The sequence below is a fragment of the Octopus bimaculoides genome, chromosome 2 (genome assembly GCF_001194135.2).
Source record: "Octopus bimaculoides isolate UCB-OBI-ISO-001 chromosome 2, ASM119413v2, whole genome shotgun sequence".
Lineage (NCBI taxonomy): Eukaryota > Metazoa > Mollusca > Cephalopoda > Octopoda > Octopodidae > Octopus > Octopus bimaculoides.
Window position 1 is genome coordinate 122,017,956 of NC_068982.1, and position 22,871 is coordinate 122,040,826.

The window sequence follows — 22,871 nt, forward strand, 5'->3', positions numbered from 1 at the left end:
ATATATACATTTACACGACAGGCTTCTTTCAGTTTCCGTCTACCAAATCCACTCACAAGGCTTTGGTCGGCCCGAGGCTATAGTAGAAGACATTTGCCCAAGATGGCACGCAGTGGGACTGAACCGAGAACTATGTGGTTGGTAAGCGAGCTACTTACCACACAGCCACTCCTGCGCCTTTTGTTTTATTTAAATAAAGTTTACAATGTTTTGTTGTAAATGAACTGCCTTCTGAACATTCTTTATTCACGCTTATTAAAAAGGACATTGAAATGGATTCTATCCATGAGTGAATCCATGTCAAAGGAAGAGAGGTTGCTTCTGTGCTGTCAAATCTGCAATTATGGTATCATCTAGCTGTTTCCATTTTTAAAAATTTTTAACCTTCCAGCTTTTACAAAGGAATATGAGTGTTAAATTAATAATAAGTTTTCTTTTTTCCAGAACATATACCGTGCTCACTTTAGTGCTATCACAGAATCAGATGTGAAGCGAGCTATGAATAACTTGGGCACACCTAATGAGAATGAAGCAATGTCAGTTGATGCCAGACAAGAGTTAGATCTGCGAGTTGGTTGTGCCTTCACTCGATTCCAAACCAAATTCTTTCAGGTATATTATGATATAAATCAAATGAACAGAATTTTACTTTTATCAGTAATAATTTATGCAAGACTTTCTCAAGAACCAAATGTCATCAAACCAACCATTCACTTCAATAGCTGGTCTCTTTTTGTTGAGTATGCATAGAATAAGTAGTTTCTCTTCCACACATTTTCCTTTTGTAATAACATTTCCAAGACTCTTTCTTCCCAGTGTCAGAAGTTATTTTCTTTTTGTGACTTCTTACCTTTCTTTCTTAACACATTAACTCCACCTAAAATAGTCTTTCCAGAAAGTTCTCACATTTATGGATTGAAGAAATTTAAAATTATTAATTAATTTACTTAATTGCTCTTCTAATTTATCTATTGTATGGCATAATCCTCTTATGAAAACTTCTTGTATTAAACATTTAAAATTTGATTTGTTAAGTAGGATGCATCTTTTACAGGGCAAGTATGGCAATTTGGATAGCACTTTAGTGTCATATGGTCCTTGTCAATCACCTACATTGGGCTTCTGTGTGGAGCGGCATGATAAAATCCAATCATTTAAACCTGAAACCTATTGGATCATTAATGTACAGGTAAATCCTTTATCTTGTATGAATGTTTCATTTCTTATTGTCTTTGTGTTATTGGTATCACAGTGACATGAACTGATGCTATAACTAAATATTTTAACAAGCTCCATATTGCATTTCAATAAAAGATCCACATACTTCAGTCAAATATTTTAAGGAAAATTACTCACATCCAAACATAATTGTTACATTCTGGTTTCTGAATGAAGTATAAAGTTCATCAATGCATATTTGATATGAGGGTTTTACATACATACATATTTAGGTCACCACCTTGAAGTATTTAGTAGAACAAATTGACCCCAGTACTTACTTATTTAAAGTCTGGTACTTATTCTATTGGTCTTTTTTTTCCAAAATGCTAAGTTAGAGCATTGTAAACAAACTAACACCAGTGGTCAAGTGGTGATGGAGCACAAGCACACACACACACACATATGTAGATATAAACATAGATACAATGGGCGTCTTTCAGTTTTTGTCTGCCAAATCCACCCATGAAGCTTTGGTTGGTCCACAGCTTTAGTAGAAGACTGAACCTGGAACCACATATTCTAAAACTGAAGCAATATGGAGAAGATAAGCATGGCCCTAAGCAAGGATATGTAAATTTGTGAAGCATTCCATATCTTTTTTATGATGATATTATCATTAAGATGATGAACTGGCAAAGTGATTAACATATCAAACGAAATGCTTAGTGGCATTTTTCCCCAAGTCTTTATATTCTGAATTTAAATTCTCCTGAGGTCAACTTTGCCTTTCATCCTTTTGCAGTCAGTAAAATAAGTACCTGTTGAGCACTGGAGTTGATGAACTGAACTAACACACATCCCCAAAATTGCTGGCCTTGTGCCAAAATTTTAAGCCATTATTATTGTTGTAAAGGCAGCGAGCTAGCAGAAACGTTAGAATGCTGGGTAAAATGCTTAGTGGTATTTCATCTATCGCTATGTTCTGAGTTCAAATTCCACTGTAGTCGACTTTGCCTTTCATCCTTTCAGGGTTGATAAATCAAGTACCAGCTGAGTACTGGGGTCGATGTAATCAACTATCCCCCTCCCCAAAATTTCAGGCCTTGTGCCTATAGTAGAAAGGGTTGTTGTCATTGATTGACCAATACTGTCTGGGTAAAATTGGTAGATGGGAGCTGTAGGAAGCTCATTACGTGTGATTGTGTGTGTGAGTTTGTCTTGATATGTATGCGTATTGATTGTAAGCATGACCTACTCTTCATTGTTTGCAGTCCACTGTGAAAGTGTATCCAGCCTTGTTGACATGTGCACACTGATTGTAAACAAGAGCTTCACCATTCATACAAATGGTGTCACTTATTTTGCAGTCCCCTGCAAAATCATGGCCAGACTGTTTTGTTTTTCAGTAGTCTGAGACATTATCTTGCTTGGAAACAAACGAGGGTTGATATTGGGAAGGGCATTAGGCTGTAGAAAACACTGCCTCAATGTCATCTTACTTGATTAAAACAATGATAGTATTGACAACACTGTCACCGCCAAGGAGGTGAAGGAGCAAAACGAAAGAGGTGAATTTGCTGTTTCTGTATTTTAGATCTAATCAATCAAAGCTAACCGGAGTTACTCAATAATTAATTAACATTTATGAAAATATATACTTAGATACTCTATTTCTACATCATTTAATGTCTTGTTATTTTGCTCATTTTCTTCCAGTGAGTGCCTTGTCTACTGTCCAATTATTTAAACAAGTATCTTTTTTATATCATAGGTGGCTCATCCTGATGGCAAAAATGTCCATGTTGACTGGGAACGATATCGTGTGTTTGATAAAGAAGTTGTACAGATGTTCCTTTCCATGATCAAATCTGCTGATTCAGCCAGGTTTGATTATTTCTTTTTATTTTTGGATTTCTTTAACTTTTTATAATGATATTCAGTAATAATAATAACACTGGTTTACAGAATATTCTTTTGCTCTGAGGCAAGGATGTGAATAAGTGTTTTTTACTAATTTTGATATGGTAAATTCAATTTTTGAACAGTTTTTCTCTATCACATCATCATCATTTAACGTCTGTTTTCCATGCTGGCATGAGTTGGACAGTTTGACTGAGGTCTGGAAAGCCAGGAGGCTGCACCAGGCTCCAATCTGATCTGGCAAGGTTTCTACAGCTGGATGCCCTTCCTAACGCCAACCACTCCAAGAGTGTAGTGGGTGCTTTTTACATGCTACTGGCACAGGAGCCAGTCAAGAGGCACTGGCATCGGCCACATTTGGATGGTGCTTTTTACATGTCACTGGCGCGAGGAGCCAGTCTGGCAGTACTGGCAATGACCCTTGCATGAATGATCTGAGTTCAAATTCCACCAAGATGAACTTTTCCTTTCATCCTTTCGGGGTCGATAAATTAAGTACCAGTTGTATACTGGGGTTGATCTACTCGACTGTCCTCCCTCCCCCCAAAGTTCAGGCCTTGTGCCTAAAGTAGAAAGGATTGTTACTATTATCATTATTGTTTAACTGTAATAACAAATTTTACAATGAACTACTTCAAGATTATTATCTTGTATTGTTTATAATTAATTTCTCAAAGTAATAATGGAGTTCAGCTATGACAAAAGAAAGATAAACAGCTAGAGAGTTTGCTTTCACATATCCTATTTCAATTATACTGCATATAAATTCAAAATATAATGTGTTTATTTCATCTGTTACAAAAGCATATTACAGAAAAAAAAACAGCATAGATACAGAGCATTGAGAGAACTAAATTTCTTGGATAATACAATACACACAAACCATAGTACTGCAGACAGTTAGAAGTGAGTTTTTGTGGATGATCTTGTGAACTTTGCCTCCGAGATGTCATACAAGAGCATCCCACAAAAGTCCCCCATCATGCTGAGGTTCCACTTGCCTTGGTAGTTGCTCTCCATCTTAGTAATATCTTGGTGGGACCTTTCTCCATGCTCATCACTGTCTGCTCTGAGCTTCATGGGGAAGAAGTTGAGGTGGGAGTGGAGAAAGTGAATTTTGAGTGACATTCGGCATCCTATATCCTCATAAGACTGTAACAACTTCTCGATACACTCTTGGTAATCTAGTACTTGTGTTTGCCTCAATTTCTCTGTAAACCAGTGTAATGTTAGGTTTAATGTTATGAGTATCATTTGAAAATAAAGATTGTATAGATTTCTATGTACATTGAATACTTTCTCTTATTAATTTAATTGATTAAAGTACTTCTAAAATTAATGATAAAAGTAAATATTATATTAAAATTTGTTTGTTTTTTTTCTCTTTCTTTCCTTTATTAGAGTGTATGATGTGATTAAGAAAGAGAAGACCAAATCTCATCCCCAGGCTTTAAACACAGTTGAAATGCTTCGGATTGCAAGTTCTGCGTTGGGTAAAATTCTATTTATACTAAAACTTACTCAGTGAGTAACATTACTATTTAAGGCACAATTAGAAATAGAAGTGAAAATTTTTAATTGCAAATTAATGTTGTGTTTCCTAACTTTTCTTTCTATAGGTATGAGTCCCCACCATACCATGCAAATTGCTGAACGATTGTATACCCAAGGCTATATCAGTTACCCAAGAACAGAAACGACACACTATCCCGCAAACTTTGACCTCGTGTAAGAAAACATAAATACAACTTTATAGTTTATAAAAATATATGGTTTATAAATTGACAGGATAAAGATAGAATGTTGCAGCCTTGACTCAACAATATTTTCCTTGTTTTCTTCATGGTCTTAGACTATTAATCAAAAATCTTAATCCTTCAAAGTATATTACAGAGCCTTTTCTCATATCTAAGAGTGTCTCTGTTTAGAATAGAACATATTTCTCATGTTATTTGTATCTATTTTTCAATGTTAGCATAGGGTGGATTTGTTTTTTACAAATTTAGGCATTTGGTTGAATTTGATAAATTATCAAGTTAAATTGTGGAAGCTGCAGTCAACAAGATAAACTGTAGTTTTTAAGTCTGATGTTTATTCTGTCATCTGCCAGACACTAAATAATGGAGATGTAAACAAGCTGACTCTGGTTGTCACACCCATGTGCATGACAAGTTTCCACACAATTTCCGTTTACCAAATTCACTCATAAGGCATTGATTGGCTATTGTAGAAGACACGTACCTATGGTACTGTACTGTGGGACTGAACTTGAAACCACATGGTTGCAAAGCAAGCTTCTTAACCACATAGTCATACCTATAAGTGCAATTGCTTTGCACATGAAACAAAAAATCTTATTGGAAATTTGATTTCAGTAGAATAGCCATTTTATTCATACAGTCATTGTGAGTCTAGTAATTAAGGAAAATATGTAAGTTTGCAGAGCCAACTATCCCGTATTGTTGAAAATATGCTTTGGAGAGGCAGTCATATTCTGGAGATGATGAGATCAATTATACTCTTTCTGAAAAACATGTGCCCTTGTACTTAATATTTGAAATCATTACTTTAATATTTATCAATAATATTTGCCAGTACTTATAGATGATTGAATTAATTGCAGTCTTTCTGGTTTTTTCATCATGTAAAAATTTTCAGTATTTCATTACTGTAACCTCTTGTCTCATGAGATCACTTTCTACTTTAGTGGTACCTTACGGCAGCAAACCAACAGCTCCCAGTGGGGTTCTTATGTTAAAGACCTTTTAAAGCAAGGAATTCAGAAACCAAGGTATGAATTTTTTATCATTACTTTTTACTTCTTATATACTGTATTTTAAGGGTATGAGAGTTATTGGTGTCAGGAAGACCCAAAAGGTATCAGGTAAACGCTAAGTTAGTGCTATGGATAGACCATGGTTAAGCTCCAGGCTTGATAATGATACGAGTGAGGAGTCCAACATGGGTTATGTATTAGTATGTATATGTATATATCCATGTGTGTATACATATTCAGAGGCGCAATGGCCCAGTGGTTAGTGCAGCGGAATCACGGTCATAGGATCGCGGTTTCGATTCCCAGACTGGGCGTTGTGAGTGCTTATTGAGCAAAAACACCAAAAGCTCCACGAGGCTCCGGCAGGGGATGGTGGCGAACCCTGCTGTATTCTTTCACCACAACTTTCTCTAACTCTTACTTCCTGTTTCTGTTGTGCCTGTAATTCAAAGGGTCAGCCTTGCCACACTGTGTCACGCTGAATATCTCCAAGAACTACGTTAAGGGTACATGTGTCTGTGGAGTGCTCAGCCACTTGCACGTTAATTTCACGAGCAGGCTGTTCCGTTGATCGGATCAACTGGAACCCTCGATGTCGTAAGCGACGGAGTGCCAACAACAACAATACATATTCACACGTATACATTCTTACTTTCTTTTTCTACTAACCTACCACACATGTCTATAGCAACTTGACTCTCTTGTATTCTTCATCCCACCTCAATTTTTACTATCAAAACCAAAATCATTAGTATGCCAAGCAAAATCCCTAGTAGCATTTCATCCATCTTTACATTCTAAGTTCCAATTCTGTTAAAGTTGATTTTGCCTTTCATCCTTAAATACCATTTGAGCACTGGGGCTTGTGTAATCAACTTACCCCCGCCCCTGAAATTACTGGCCTTGTGCAAAAATTTAAAACCAATATGTTTCATTAGCTGAAGAATAGCATGCTTGTTGTATAAATCACATTTCATACTAAAGCAATACTTATTTCTTGCTTTGCCAGTGTTCTTCCATAGGTTGTATAAAAGACAATTAAATTTTTTAAAAATTAGTAAAATTAATAGAGTGTCTGACAAAATACCTTGTGGTATTTGAATGTCACTCCACATTCTGAATTGAAATCCTGCCCCAGGTACCTCACCTTTCATCTTTCCAATATCAGTAAAATAAGTTCTAGGATCAGTGTAGTTGATTATACCACAGAAAGCAGTGCATCTCATGGCAACAGGCCAATGAGTGAAACCATTAAAAAGATGTATTTCATTTCTTTATCATTTATTTTTATGTTCTCTTTCTATGTCTATTTGATATAAACAAAATATTAATTTTCTTTCAGGAAAGGTCATGATGCTGGTGATCATCCCCCTATTACTCCAATGAAAGGGGCCAGTGAGAGTGAACTTGGTCATGATGCCTGGAAACTGTATGAATATATTGCACAACATTTTATTGCTACTGTAAGTATATAGACTGAGGTTAATGTTACTTTTTTTTTTTTTTTTTTTCACATATTCATTTCCTTTAAGAAGGATTTGAGACATTTTTTCTTTTGCAACAAGGCTTGATCTTGGGAAATATATCCATGTTTCATTTCGTAGCAAGACTACATTTTTAAACAGTAAAAATTTGTATTTATTTTTCATGCTCTGTTGTTGTACATTTAGTTTAATTGTAGTCAGACTAACATCAATGTATAAATTAGCTCAGCTTATGTGAATTACGATACATTCACACAATGTGGCTCTGAGCTCTTTTACTAGGTTTCATAATGTTAGAGATAAATGACTTCTAATTGTGAGTTAAGGATATTTGAAAATAATCAGTTCGTTCCTCATACGACCCTGTTGAGAATTTGAGGTGTATTCCCATGTTCCATTCTACATCAAGGCTACATGTGTTCTAAAGATGTAAATATACTTTTGTGAACCAAATTTATTCTAATTTCTTGCCATGTTGATATATTAGTAAAAAACTGTTTCAAGCATAGAAATCTTGAATTTGAGGGAGAAAATACTTGATTATATCAAGGTTTGTAGTCTTGCAGACTGCATGACAGCCTCTCTAGAGCTGGTGGCATGAAAAATGGCTGTAAAGTGGTTGGCATTAGGATGGACATCCTGCCATAGAAACCATGCCAAAGCAGACACTGGAGGACAATGCAGTCTTTGGGTTCATCAGATCCTGTCAAACCATCCAACCTATGCCAGCATGGAATATGGACATTAAATGATGTTGATCAACCTTGGGTTTGACTGGTGCATTATTTTATCAACCCCAGGTAAAATTGATCTAGATTAGATATTAACTTACATTAGTAAATGATCAACTCATGTAGTTAGGAGATACCAAGACTTAGTTTTGTGTAGCATAGAAGATGTCAATACTTAGATTTTTGATTACATAGTTTTGTAAAAATATGCTGGAATGAAATATGTTTTGTAAATTTTTTATAGGTCTCTCCTGATTGTCGTTACATGCAAACAACCATTTATTTTGAGATTGGCCAAGAGAAGTTTACCTGTACAGGTAATATACTCAGTGATCCTGGCTACACTGCAATTATGACATGGCAAGCTATTACAGATGACGAGGAACTGCCACCTTTTGTCAAAGGAGAAAATTACAATGTTTCAGAAGTAAGGACATTTTTGCAAGTATTCTCAGTTTTCTGTCCTTGAATAAATATGAAATAAACAGTCAATGGTGGGTTATAAGTGTGTGTATTGTGTTTTCTATCCTTATCTCTTTGTGTATATTGCAGTTTGGCATGTTCTTGACCTTTCCTTTGTGTACATTCACCCTACTTGCCCTACTTTATGTGCTTAAGTTATCCTTCCAGTTCTGTGGCTGTATTTGTGGTGATTCACAAACCTGTATCATTGACAAACCTTATATCTTTTAAGGACTCTACATCTTTCATTGTGTTGTCTTTCTACGAATATATTTTCATGAATATTTCTTGCAGTGCACTGAGGAAGATGTTGGGACTGACAGGGTCTCTTTACCTGAAAGATAGAATTTGATGTATAGATATGAGAGGGAAAACAGGAGTTAGAGACATACTTTGAGAACTAGCTAAAACAAAGTGAAGGTGGGTAGGTGATTTAGCTAGATGCAAGGACAATATATAAACATAAAGAATCCTGGAACAGTTTCCATGAGAGAGATTTGAGAAGGAAGAGGCAGACAGAAAAGAAGATAGGAGGATGACAAATTAATACATGAAAACAATGAAGGGAAGTACAAGACCGGTTTGGGAAAGAATCACAATAGAAATAAAGCGGTGGAAGTGAATTTGGGAGGGCAATGGACTATTATAGCCCAAGAGAAAAAGAACGTTTGTGTGCATGGATCTAAAACACTGGTAATGACTAAATAGGGTGGTACATTGTCTCTGCTCTACCTTCTGAACTGATTCAAAACATCAGTATCTGAGCAATATTCTTTACTGTAATTAAAAACTTGTCTCTCTTGTTCAAAATTAGGTATTCAGGTTGTGTTTTAGATTTAATTATTGATTAAAATATCCAATTGTTTATTATATATTACATGTGGACTCGGCTATATATATATATATATATCATCATCATCATCATCATCATCATCATCATCGTTTAACGTCCGCTTTCCATGCTAGCATGGGTTGGACGATTTGACTGAGGACTGGTGAAACCGGATGGCAACACCAGGCTCATACAAGCATGGAAGGTGAACATTAAACAATGATGATATAGTAAAGTTGAGAATGATGTAAATACCAGGGTAATTTAACATTTATCGTTTGTACTAAACAATTTTACAAATAAATACTTTTTTTCCTCCCATTCAGGTCCGACTTGCTGAACGTCAGACTGGGCCTCCTGATTATCTGACAGAAAGCGAGTTGATTACATTGATGGAGAAACATGGTATTGGTACTGATGCAAGTATTCCTGTTCACATCAATAACATATGTGAGCGGAATTACGTTCAAATTATATCGGGTCGTAAACTAAAACCAACTACATTGGGTATCGTTTTGGTGCATGGCTATCAAAAGGTAAAAGTCTATAAACTAACATTTTCATTCATTTATATATAGTTATCTATATTGTTGTAATATAACATCTGTTTTGTCACACTGGCATGGATCGGGTGTGTCTGTTCTACTTCATATTGTCACTCTTGATGTTCCTTTGTCATTCCATCTCTTAAGACTTAACATGCTTTAGATCCAATACCTTTACTTCTTCCCATGTCTTCCCCTGCCACATTGCAGTTCTCTCTCCTGCAAACATCATCTCTCAGGCCACTTGTGCTTCATTTAAGAAGTCATCATATAAGAATCATCACAAAATAGTAGTCAGGATCTAGCCAATGTGTTATAGTTTTACAGTTTTGGCTAATAACACCTAGCTTCCCTCCATTTTGACAATGGATTCATCCTGATCTTACAGTGCAGCATGAAAAGCTGTTTACCTGTTTAACTTAACATTATAATTTATAATTTCCTAACACTACCAGAAGTAACATTGAAGATACAGCATAGAAGGATGAGACTAGTTAGACACTGCATCAGACATGCCTATGAAATTGCTAAGAAGCTAGTGCTCTGGCAACCAATGGAAGGAAGAACCAGAAGAGGAAGGAGGAAGATGACCTATATTGAAAACTTGCTGGAGAATACTGGTATGGAAAGGGTACAGGAGCTGAGGACCATTATGGAAGATCAAGGTGAATGCAGAAAATGTGTGGAAACAGTCTTGAGGGCATCCTGAGGAATCACCTAGATAGATAGATAAACTGTATTGCAGGATTTGAATCATTCTTGATTATAGTTTGAAAAATAGCAAGCTGGTGCTGATTTACATGGGGAAAAATAGTTTTCAAGTGGTACTCATATAAAGCATAGAAGAAAGAAATTCAGGAATCATGAATGTATTTTGAAGTAGAAAAGATATCATGGGGATGATGCCCTAAATAAATTTAACTTGCTAGTATTTAATATATATGTTGTTGAATACCAGCATTTAAATATTCTCTTATTTGTTATTTATTGAATATTAATCTTTTCTTCCCAGATTGATGCTGATTTGGTTTTACCAACTATGAGATCTGCTGTAGAACAACAGCTCAACTTGATAGCGCTTGGCAAGGCATGTTTTAATGTTGTGCTGGAACACGCTTTGGAAATCTTTCGCCTGAAGTTCAAGTACTTTGTCAACAATATCTCTGGCATGGATGAATTATTTGAAGTCTCTTTTTCTCCTTTGGCCTCATCAGGGAAACCAATGTCTAGGTTAGTAGCTCAAGCAATTATTGACATTGTTAGTTTACCTTGGCTGAAACCTATTTTCACAGTTGGTCTATGTGGGCAGATTATACTGGTTATATTGGTTGTCTTTTTACATTTTTTTATGCTACTACATGCATGTATTTTTGTATTTGTTATGTCGTAACAAGTGTTCTATTGCTAATGCAATAGTATTTTGTCTTTTCCATGCATTGAAGCCATTTACTTTCCTTCCGGTTCTCTTATGCACTAATATCTCTTTCTCTTTTCTATTGGTATGGCTGTGTTGTTATAAAGTTCACATCACAATCGCATGGTTTGAAGTTTATTCCATTGGTTGATAACTTGGGCAAGTGTCTTCTATAACCTTGGATTGACTCATTGCCTTATGAGTGAAATTTAGGTGACAGAAATATAAGGAAGACCAGTATATTTGTGTGTGTATGTGTTTCTGTGTCTTCATTGGTTACATGTAAAAACCAGCAGAATACAAAATACCTTACTTGAATAACCAACTAAAGATTGTCTACAGAAAGGTGATCTAGCCATTGAATATTGCCTCATTGAATATTTCATCCAACCCATGACATCATAGAATAAGTGGATGTATAAATGATGACAACAATTCTCTATTGCTTCTCAATCTGCTATTTCATTGAATTAATGGTTTTTAATTACTATAATCAAAATCAAAGTGCTTTTCACTCTTTCTCAGAATGAAGGTAGATATTTTGCTAATCAATAATGGAGGGTATTAAACATAGAGAAACTGTTTAAAAATAAAACCAGGATATTACAGAATAAAAAGAAATCTTCAATTGAAGTACATTAACTCACTGGCATATTAAATACATTCAGTTCTTGTCTAACATTATCAGATTGGAAAAAATTAACTGGAATCAAGTTTATTATGGAGTATTTTAACTTATTATATACAATATAGTTAAAAAAATTTTCTACCATGAATACCATGTTGATTTCAAAATTATTAAAGCAACAATCTATAACTAAACATAACCAGACATATGAAGATCCAGACTAGTATTTATCAGTAAATCATTGACATGACTATACAATTATAAAATCTAGCACCCAAGATCATTTATAACTGGATAAGGTTTGAACTCATGTGCTGTGTGGAGTTTGTGATTTGATGTTCAAAATTTCTGGTATCAATGCATTGTTATTTTAAAGGTGTGGCAAATGTCGTCGGTACATGAAACTGATTCAGGCAAAACCAAGCAGGTTACATTGTTCAAATTGTGATGATACATACTCTTTGCCGCAAAATGGTGGAATTAAACTCTATCAGGAGTTAAAATGTCCTCTAGATGACTACGAACTTGTACTTTGGACAACTGGTACAAAGGGAAAGGTATTTATAAATTTATTTCGTTGTTTTTCTAGACTTTTCATATCATCGGTTGTTACAATTGCTATTTTCACACATTCAAATCAACAACTGTTTTGCACTACTTTGTTAAAATTTTATCATAAAAATGATTTTGTTATTTATTTGAATTTTCCTTAGCAAATGATTAAAGATACTTCAGGAGACCATCATTTCACATTATTCATATCACATTTCATATTATTCATACATCTGTGTTCTTTTAAGATGATAGGGTGTGATTTGAGGGGGATAGACCTCTTGTTTCTGGAAAGATCAAGCAATTGTGCTGAGGAGCCCTTGGTGGCCCATGATGATGATAATGATAGTGGTAACAATGATAATGATTCAAGGAAGGTGCTGTTTACAATTATTTGGAGATTTAATGCCAAGAAGAAAATATCTTCAGATTTGTAATCCACTTTTGAACTTGTTTCTAATTCTTTATTTTACATCATTTACAGAGTTATCCCTTATGTCCATATTGCTATAACAATCCACCTTTCAAAGATATGCGCAAAGGCAGTGGCTGTAATGAATGCACACATCCTACATGTCAACATGCATTTTCTCAAAATGGCGTATCTGAATGTCTTGAATGCAGTCAAGGTATCTTGGTATTGGACCAATCTTCGGCACCAAAATGGCGTATGGCATGTAACAAGTAAGATCTGAATCATCTATTCTGTTCATTCTTAAACATTTTCTGAGTTAGCTTTACCTTTTTAATGCATCTTAAGAAATAGGTATGTGTACCAGCAGGCAGAGTAGGAGTTGCTGAATGTATACTATTTTGGTGGATAGGCTGGTAAATTAAGAATTAGAAATAGAAGAATGAAAATCAAAAAGTAAGTGTAATACCTAACCATCCCCTGGCTTAACACTGCCACCTGGCCCTGAGTATCTTTAGCAGAGATTTTTCCATTGCAAACATTCAGTCTAAATCTCCATTGGGAGGATAATAACTTCACCATATTGATGTGCTGTTTCCTGCTGTAGAAACCTACAAGTCATGACTTAGTGACTTCTGTCTTCTCTTCCCCCCACGCCTGCACACTAATCCCGGATACCCTGCAAAAGACCATACATACAAGTCTTCTTTCTCTGACCTAGCCATAAAAAAATCTGTTGATAATTTAATAGAAAATAAAAGAATTTAACAGCAAGAAACTCAGTGTTTGATGGCATGCATGCATCCAAGAATCAACCAATATTTGCAGTCCTCAAGGTGGTGAGCTGGCAGAAACGTTAGCACGCCGGGCGAAATGCTTAGCAGTATTTCGTCTGCCGTTACGTTCTGAGTTCAAATTCCGCCAAAGTCGACTTTGCCTTTCATCTTTTTGGGGTCAGTAAATTAAGTACCAGTTACGTACTGGGGTCAATGTAATCGACTTAATCCCTTTGTCTGTCCTTGTTTGTCCCTTCTATGTTTAGCCCCTTGTGGGCAATAAAGAAATAAGGAACGTTAGCATGCCAGGCAAAATGCTTAGCAATATCTTGTCTCTTTACTTTCTGAGTTGAAGTTCTGCCGAGGTCGACTTTGCCTTTCGGGGTCGATAAATTAAGTACCAGTTGTATACTGGGGTCGCTCTAATCAACTGGCCCCCTCCCCAAGAATTTCAGGCCTTGAGCCTAGAGTAGAAAAGAATATTTGCAGTCTTCACTTACTGTTAACAAATACTTTAGATAATGAAATATGTGGTGTTACTAGTTAAAAGAGAGAATTTTATTTTGTTAGTCTGCATAAAAAAGATGTAACACATAGCATTTTAGGGTCTCTGGGAATAAACATACATATCTATGTATGTCTCTGCTTACATTACCTATGTAATGTAAATAGAATTGTTGTGTAATGTAACCAAATGAGTTGTTATTTTGCACTGAGTCAGTTTAAAATGACAGCACAAAGTAATGGTCAACAATAGATATACTAAAACCAAGGTGCTATGTAAAAATCGTTGGTGTGGCTGCCACATAAAAAGCATTGGTGATGGTGCCACGTAAAAAGCACCCAGTACACTCAGTAAAGTGGTTGGTGAAGGGCATTATGGAACCTGGTGTGGTCCTTGACCTTGCCTGTTCCTGTTCAGTCATCCAGCCTATGCAAACACGGAAAATAGGTGTTAAATGATGATGATGAATAGAAGTGATACATTAACTTCTATTTTGTTATATGTGAATTCTCTGGAAAGGAAAACTGTGGAAAATATATGGTATATGTTAGATGATAGAACTTTGTATTAAATTGATCTATAAAGCTTTTATGTGCAGAAGCATGATTTATGTCTTATGCTATGTTTGTTTTGTAAATTCATTTAGGTGTTCCCTTGTCATCAACCTGTTAGAAGGAGCACATAAAGTCACTTTAAAGGATGATGATTGTGAAGAGTGTGGTGCCTCTATTATAAATGTTGACTATGGCAAGGTAAGTAGATATAATTTTACGAGTTTCCATCATTGGACTGCAGCCCTGCTGAGTGTCACTGGGTTTTTTAATAAATCATACCAACCCCAGTATTTCTTTCAGTTTGGTATTTATTTTATTAATTTGTATTTTATTGAGCTACTCTAAATTATTTTTATGACAAAACTTTCTTGTTTGTGTGTGTCAAACACCTATATACATTTAGCTTCAGCACAGACTTTGTCTACCAAATTACAATTGCAAAGTATTGGTCTGTCTGAGGTTATAGAAGGAAACACTTGCCCAAGGTGCCACTGTGGATCAGTCACAGGACCAAGTGGTTGTGAAGTGGCCTTCTTAACCAATAGCTGACAATATTCATGCAACCTTCTGAATGCTTTCAGATGTCCTCAGTATGCAGTCCAGGTTTCTATAGGAAGGCACACAAACCACAAATCTCTTCAAGTAGATGGTCCTGCTCAATCTGTAGAAAAGGCATAAGTAGAAACTCCATAAAATGTACTTGGTGTAAGCTATGGACGCATAAGAGATGCAGCAATATCAAAAGAAGGCTAACTAAGAATATAGTTTTTGTGTGTGGCAAATGCTCAGGGGCAATGAACACTGAAAATGTGCAGAAAACAGCTTCCATCACATTCCAGCGGGCGGGGCGGGGTATGGGGGGACTACAAGTAGTTGATAGCTTCCATTACCTAGGTGACCATGTCAGTAGTGGGAGTGGATGCTCTGAGAGTGTAGCTGCTAGAATAAGAATAGCCTGGGCAAAGTTCAGAAAGCTCCTACTTCTGCTAGTGACAAAGGGCTTCTCGCTCAGAGTAAAAAGTAGACTGTATGATGCATGTGTGTGAACAGCCATGCTACACGGCAGTGAAACATGGACTGTGACTGCTGAGGACGTGTAAGCTTGCAAGAAATGAAGCGAGTATACTCTGCTAGTTGTGTAATGTCAATGTGCATACTCGAGAGAGTGTAAGCACCCTTAGAGAAAAATTGGACATAAGAAGCATCAAATGTGGTGTGCAAGAGAGACAACTGCGCTGGTATGGTCATGTGTTGCGAATGGATGAGGATAGCTGTGTGAAAAAGTGTCATGCTCTAGCAGTAGAGGGAAACTGTGGAAGAGGTAGACCCAGGAAGACCTGGGATGAGGTGATGAAGCACAATCTTCGAAAGTTGGGCCTTACCGAGGCAAAGACAAGTGACTGAGACCTTTGGAGATATGCTGTGCTTGAGAAGACCCAGCAAGCCAAGTGAGACCATAACCATGGCCTATGCCAGTGCAGCATAACCAGCCCATTTAAGAGTACTCTTCTATTATTGGGCAATAAACTGCGCTTGCGAAGACCTGTTGAGTCAAGTGAAGTTGTTGTCGTGGCCAATGACAGTACCGCCTGATTGGCATCCATGCCGGTGGCATGTAAAAAGCACCATCCGAGCATGGCTGATGCCAGTGCTGCCTGACTGGTCCCATGCCAGTGGCAAGTAAAAAAGCACCATTCAAGCATGGTCGTTGCCAGTGCTGCCTGACTGGCCTTTGTGCCGATGGCACATAAAAGCACCCACTACACTTTTGAAGTGGTTGGCATTAGGGAGGGCATCCAGCTGTAGGAACTTTGACAGACTGGATTGGAGCCTTGTACAGCCTTCTGGCTTGCCAGCTCTCAATCAAACCGTTCACCCCATGCCAGCATGTAAAGTGGACGTTAAACAACGATGATGATGATTATAATGATGAACAAAATATTGGAATCACCACTGCTCTGTTCACTAACATTTTGGTGTATGTTCAGATGCCATGTCATTAAAGACTTTTGTTCAGAGACATTTAAAAGCCATGCTAGCTATGTTGCTAAGTTGAATTTTTTTAATTACATCCAGTTCGTCTCAGTTAGTGATGGTTGCATATGTTCTGAGTCTTCTTGGAGATGATGTAAGTCTAAGTTTCCTGTAAACATAGTCGAAAGCAATCAGTATCTGTTACAGATATTTTTGTGAGAAAGCTGTGTCACTGTTGTCATCTGCATATTGAAACTCTTTGAGGAAGCTTGTAGATGTGTTGGACAGAGACAAGCCAGATTAAATTATCTGACATCTGTTGTGTAGACAATGTTGATAGAGTAAAGGAACACAGACAGAAATTGTTTTTTCAAAGCCAAAATGAATCAAGTTATGTCTTGGATGTTGTTGTGACAAGAATCCTAAGCCAAAAAGAGATATGCTGACTGGTTGGAGCCATTTCACTTTTTACTTAACTCACTGAAAAGTCATCAGTATGCTGTTCCTTCTCTCTTATAAATTTGCTTTTGTAAGATATCAATGTTTATAAGGTATTCATTATGTGGTATGTCCTATATTGTATTGTATATATATTTTAACAAAGTATTATGATGTCATAGAAATTTTTGTATTTTCTTTCTAGAACAAATCTCCACTACCAGACAATGCTACTGATTACACAGGTTGTGTATTTTGTGACAGCACTTTCAAGCCCCTGGTTGAAATGCACCATGCTATGGCACCCAGAGTGCGACGTACAGCAACACGTGGCGGAGGAGCTGGCCGTGGAAAAGGGCGTGGCCGAGGGCGTGGTAAAGGCAAACATAAACCCAAAGACAAAATGGCACAGTTAGCTGCATATTTTGTATGAATGCTAAACCTTCAGTTAACTTTTTAACTTTCATCTAGAATAAAGAATTCTACCCTATGTGTTGCTGTTGTATTCTTACTTTTCTGATGATGATATTTATTAAATGAATTGATGTATTCATTACATAGGAATGAGATAATGAATTAAACAATTTTTGTAATTAACAAAATTACCATAAAAACCCATGTAATTTATGCTTTTTTTTTTTTTTTTTCACAAAAATAAAAATAAACTTTAAGGATGCATAAATTACTTGAGAAGATCATTTCCAGAATTTTTTTTAGAAATTTTTTTATCTATGAAAGATATACAAAACGTAAACATTCATACCAGAAGTTGACTCATTTAATGTCAATAGGTTTTTACAGAAAAAATAAGGGCTTAAACATGAAGCTAACTTTTATTTATGCTGGATGGTATAATGCTTACTTTTTCTGTATAAATTTACTAAAACCATTAAATGGTTAACTATTTTTTGAAGTCTGACATTCATGCTGGTAATCATGGTCCGGGCCATATTTTACATCGCTTGGAGTGTCTACCTATTGCAATGGAGCATCATTGACATACACAGGGATATGGATATTCTTGACTGAAAAAAATGTAATGATATGGATAATCTTGATTATATGGTTTTATGTTTGTCTGTTTTTCTTGTTTTATTATTAGATTGGCAAAATTGAGGATGGTAAGGAAAAGGTTGTAAATGTTTACAATTTACATCCTGACTACTACCATTCTTGACATTGGTGTGAACTACCAACTATTAGGAGCAATGTGCAGCTCTTCAGTTGCAATCATGTCTAAAATAAGATTTTTCTGAACATAACTAAAACAACAAACAATTTTAAAATTTTTATGTACTATATGAAAATGTACAAGCAATGCATTACAAATATATTGAAATGGGTAATATTCTTATTAAACAGTTTGTTTTTCAATCTCATTGGTGATTGAGAGCACTGGTATTTACTGTTTGGGTGTGAATTTTACATAAGTAGAAGCTTCTTTTAACAAATTTTATCCTGAAAATTACCTGCATAAATTACATGGGTTTCTATGGTTATTATGAAATTATAACAAAGTTCCAGTCACTTTAGCCTAGTGCTTTTGTAAACTACAAATGAAACAAATTTTCATTTGGATAAGATACTGTTTTATCACAATAGCTTTTCTTGGAAGTTCTCATCCACAGTCTGTAACATTGCTCTATCCATGTGGACATTTCATCTCTTGGTAATTTAGAAAGTTAAATATGTTGTCACTCTCTGATAACAACTCATGTGAAACTGCCTTAGGTTCTATGATATTTTAAAGTGGACTAAAAACCTTCCATTAAAATTTCACATTAATGTTCCTAACACCAACTTAATAAAGTTTACTAATTGTTCGGTTATTTTCAAAATTAATAAAAAAAATATAAGTATATTTCAACAGAAATATATTTAAAGGGTTAAATCACTCCATTCTGGTAAAATGGTGGAGTCAAGCTATAAAAAGAAGTAAAATTGTGCTATATTCTATACAACTTGGTTTTATAAGAGCATCAAACCATAGACATATTCTGAAATCTATGAGTAACATGAAATTTTGAAAGTGTCTTATGCTATAGTTTGATTACAAAATCATTGTATAGTTTGTAAGAATTAGCAAATGCACATGTTAAGGCAGAACAGATGGAGTGGAAAACAAAAAATTAGTGGTGACTGGAGGAATACATGATGTCTGACTCTACCCTCTTCCATCATGATGCAGTGAAAGAAAGATGGCATCAAAATGTCCATGTCCACTACCGTCTCCCTTCTTTACTGCAAGCCATTACTTTCTTTCCTCTGTGTGACTTTTCATTGACATCTATTATTAATTAACCAATATCCATTTTTATTGTTGTCTTTCCATTCTCATCTCTAGTACTTTACCAAATATGGACATATAATTATCACTGTCATTCCTTCTCCTGTCCACTTTTAAAGAATAGAGAGAATTCTTTAGTCGTGCAGAAAATAAGTCAACCGCTCTTGCACAGGCGCCATTATAAAATTCATTCAATATACCCAGTAAAGTAGCTGGCTTTAGGAAGGGCATCCAATATGGTCTAGTGATCTATCTAGGAAGGCAGTGACTTCAACAGATTAGTTCCATGACAATCTATTAAACCTATGCCAGCATGGAAAGCAGACAAAATGTTATCTTATTTTTGAAATGAATAAAAGAAAAATACAACAAGTAAACTTTAATATATTTATTAACAATTGCTGCACTTCAGCCCATTTTGAGTGAAGTATTAAAACTTCCTAAATTGTTTTAAAATTAGAAAAGGGAGAAGAATCACAATTCGTTGTCACAATTAAATAATGCATACTGTTCACACACGTGTGTGTGTGTGTATATATTTATATATATATATATATATACATACATACACACATACATATATAATGTGTGTGTAATTTAAGAAAAGAGAAAACAAATGAAACAGGTTCACAACTAAGTTTAATATACAATGTATTTATATAGTGATTGTGGGGTGTCCATATGAACTTTTTAACCATGTAGGACCAAAAAATAAAGGGGGGAGGGAAACAAAAAGCAAAATTTAGGCAATCATTAGGATCACGAATCAGTTAAGTAAACACGACTTTTATATTTTCCATAGTACATACTAATACTTAAGAAATGTTTACAATGACCAATGGAGGCCTACATCACAGTATAATACTTTGTCCAGCACTGACAAATCATATTTAACATCACATTAAATTTTGCCTTGCAATCACAGAAACCAGTTGAAAAATTTTACAGAATTTTATTTATATATAATATATTCTTTTTATGTGTTTGTTCTTTTTTTTTCTTCAATAAACTGTGCTTGTTACAAAAATAAGTAACCACTTATATCAACTCACATACTTCTCAATTTTTCTGTTGTATATGCTGTTAATGGAGGTAAAGCTAATTAAAACATATGCTGAGTATATCTCAATGAATAATATCCCTATGCTACAAAACCTGAGAGCATCCAAATTTCTGTCAGTTACAATTTCTCAAAACTAACATTTTGTTCTTAGAAACTCTATGTTAGATGCCAATAAAGCAAGATTAATTTTTGGCATATTCCAGTGTCAGAGATGAATCAACAAAAATAAAAATCCTACTGTTATCCAAGATTGAAATTACCATTTTTTTTTTTCCCCCAAACTCCATCCAGGACATGTATTATTCCTAAATGTCATTATGATTCATTCATTTAAAAATAAAGTGTTTGTTTTTATGCACACAACTGGACATAATACACATGCATTCTAATCATCTAAACGTTATATAGTTATATACATTATTTCTGCCACCTATTTTCACCGTTCACAGTTATGATAGATATTTCATTGAGTACTCAGGACAAAAGTGGTTAACATATACATAAATATTTTTTACTGAATACATAAATATCATATGAAGTTCTGTACATTATCAGAAATATTTTTACAAGAATTTCTCAATACAAGATACGTATTTATAAGTAATTTTTTTAGCTAATATTTTCAAAACTTCCCAAACTTCTTACAGTAGTCCGGTTAGTTCTTCATTTGAGCTTTATTTTTTATTTATTTTTTTAAATAAAAGTAGTGTTAGTTTTATAATAAATTCTTAAAGTTCTTTTTCCTCAACAAACGTCCATCTTTCTCTTTCATGTATGTATACATTTATTGAACTTTAGGATTAAATTGTCCATTTCTTTGTCATGGAGTTCTTTTTTTTTCGCTTCATTTTGTTTTGCAATATTATATTTTTAATTTTTCATAATTACTTAATTCACTTAATTTTTGTTTAATATTAGGAATTTTCCTCAAGAACATAACCAAACTATCAATGGAGAATCTTTTTTTATGTATATATGACTCCAGTTTAAAAATGCCATGAAATCAATAATTTTATCTCAATATTTCTTAATGCACACATTAAAAGTAAATAAATACTGTTCCACCTTCACTGCACATGCAGTGTCAAACATATCTGTGACCAACATAAAAGACAGTATAACAATGTTCAACATAACACTGTTCTGCAGTTGGATGTCCAGACAAGATTGTGGTGAAAATTTGAAACAATAAAACAGATATGAGAAAATATATAAATAATCTCCCGATAATAAATTTATTTTCACTGTCACATCACCAAATACTGGATCTTTGGACTTACTTCTACTTTATTCCTAGCAAAATATATTTTATTCCACTCCATGCCTCCCTTACTGGGAGTTGGGGTATGTAGAGTTAAAATAGTTTTCTTTCTACTATTAATAATGGTTTCTATCAAATTACACCAAAAACTAATTAGAAAATGAGAAATCAAAAGTAAAATATAGCAAAACAAAGTGATCTTTTTTATCACACATACAGAGAATGTTAACCTAAGTTTGTAGAGTATTTACTTATTTAGTGATATTTGACAAAATATTCTGTACAATCAAAATAAGAGGAAAAAAATGTGGTCAGTTTATTTTTCTTTCTTTCTTTTTTTTTTTTTACAATAATTTCTAAACAGATAAATTATAAAGTAATTTTGGTTCCAACCAAAATACAGTTTGTATTGAGAGCATTCCAGGTTTATAAATCTTTTTATCTTGATATAGTGTACAAATTTATTTGGCATAATTATTAATTTTTTTGTCACCAACTTGTGCCAATGCCATGAACCATTATTATTTCAATAGTATTATTTCAAACTGTTTTACTTCATTAAGCACAACCATCTCAAAACCTAACATGCAAACACATTCACAACATGTTCCAACTAAAATGCATATGGATTCAATGAATTTTAATCAATACATTCTCTCTCTCCCTCTTTCATTATAATTACAAGTTGACAGTTTCTAAGACTAGATATATTTCATTTCTTTATGAGACATATAGCCTAAAAAATATTAAGGAAGACAGTGGAAAAGAAGACAATCAGTGGAAACCAATACACCATAAATAACTGGTACTTATTCTATTGATCAAAAAGAAAAGCTAAGTAAGTTTTAAATTCATAACTGTAAGGGTTTGGACTAAAATCTAGTCCAGTTCTATCATACAATAGGCTCTCTCCTTAGTTATACATTAAATCATTTAGTAGATAGCATAACAAAGCCTGAGCAAATCATTTGCATTTGACCAACATTTTTAATATTCTTCCTAATAGCCCGAGGTAGAATAACATACACAGTTGACATTTCTACTACTTTAATAACCCTTAGCCATTATAACAATACAGATAGATCATGCTCTACCT

The 22,871-nt window shown here is 34.7% G+C and overlaps 1 protein-coding gene and 1 non-coding gene across 3 annotated transcripts in view; both read left to right on the forward strand.

Annotated features, from left to right (window-relative positions):
* LOC106871905 (DNA topoisomerase 3-beta-1) overlaps positions 1–17,654 on the forward strand; it is a 37,564-nt gene extending 19,910 nt beyond the window's left edge. For both annotated transcript variants that reach the window (XM_014918660.2, XM_052965560.1), the window contains exons 4-17: positions 445–612; positions 1,055–1,189; positions 2,933–3,045; positions 4,483–4,574; positions 4,701–4,809; positions 5,789–5,872; positions 7,200–7,320; positions 8,317–8,499; positions 9,693–9,902; positions 10,924–11,141; positions 12,330–12,510; positions 12,990–13,189; positions 14,845–14,950; positions 17,370–17,654. In XM_014918660.2, the coding sequence (XP_014774146.1) occupies positions 445–612; positions 1,055–1,189; positions 2,933–3,045; positions 4,483–4,574; positions 4,701–4,809; positions 5,789–5,872; positions 7,200–7,320; positions 8,317–8,499; positions 9,693–9,902; positions 10,924–11,141; positions 12,330–12,510; positions 12,990–13,189; positions 14,845–14,950; positions 17,370–17,597 (2,148 nt within the window). In that variant the 3' untranslated portion in view covers positions 17,598–17,654. The remainder of the gene's footprint in view (positions 1–444; positions 613–1,054; positions 1,190–2,932; positions 3,046–4,482; positions 4,575–4,700; positions 4,810–5,788; positions 5,873–7,199; positions 7,321–8,316; positions 8,500–9,692; positions 9,903–10,923; positions 11,142–12,329; positions 12,511–12,989; positions 13,190–14,844; positions 14,951–17,369) is intronic.
* LOC128247187 (U6 spliceosomal RNA) lies at positions 1,712–1,819 on the forward strand. The gene has a single exon (XR_008263587.1). It is a non-coding gene; the product is annotated as a U6 spliceosomal RNA (small nuclear RNA).
* Positions 17,655–22,871: the final 5,217 nt, after the last annotated feature.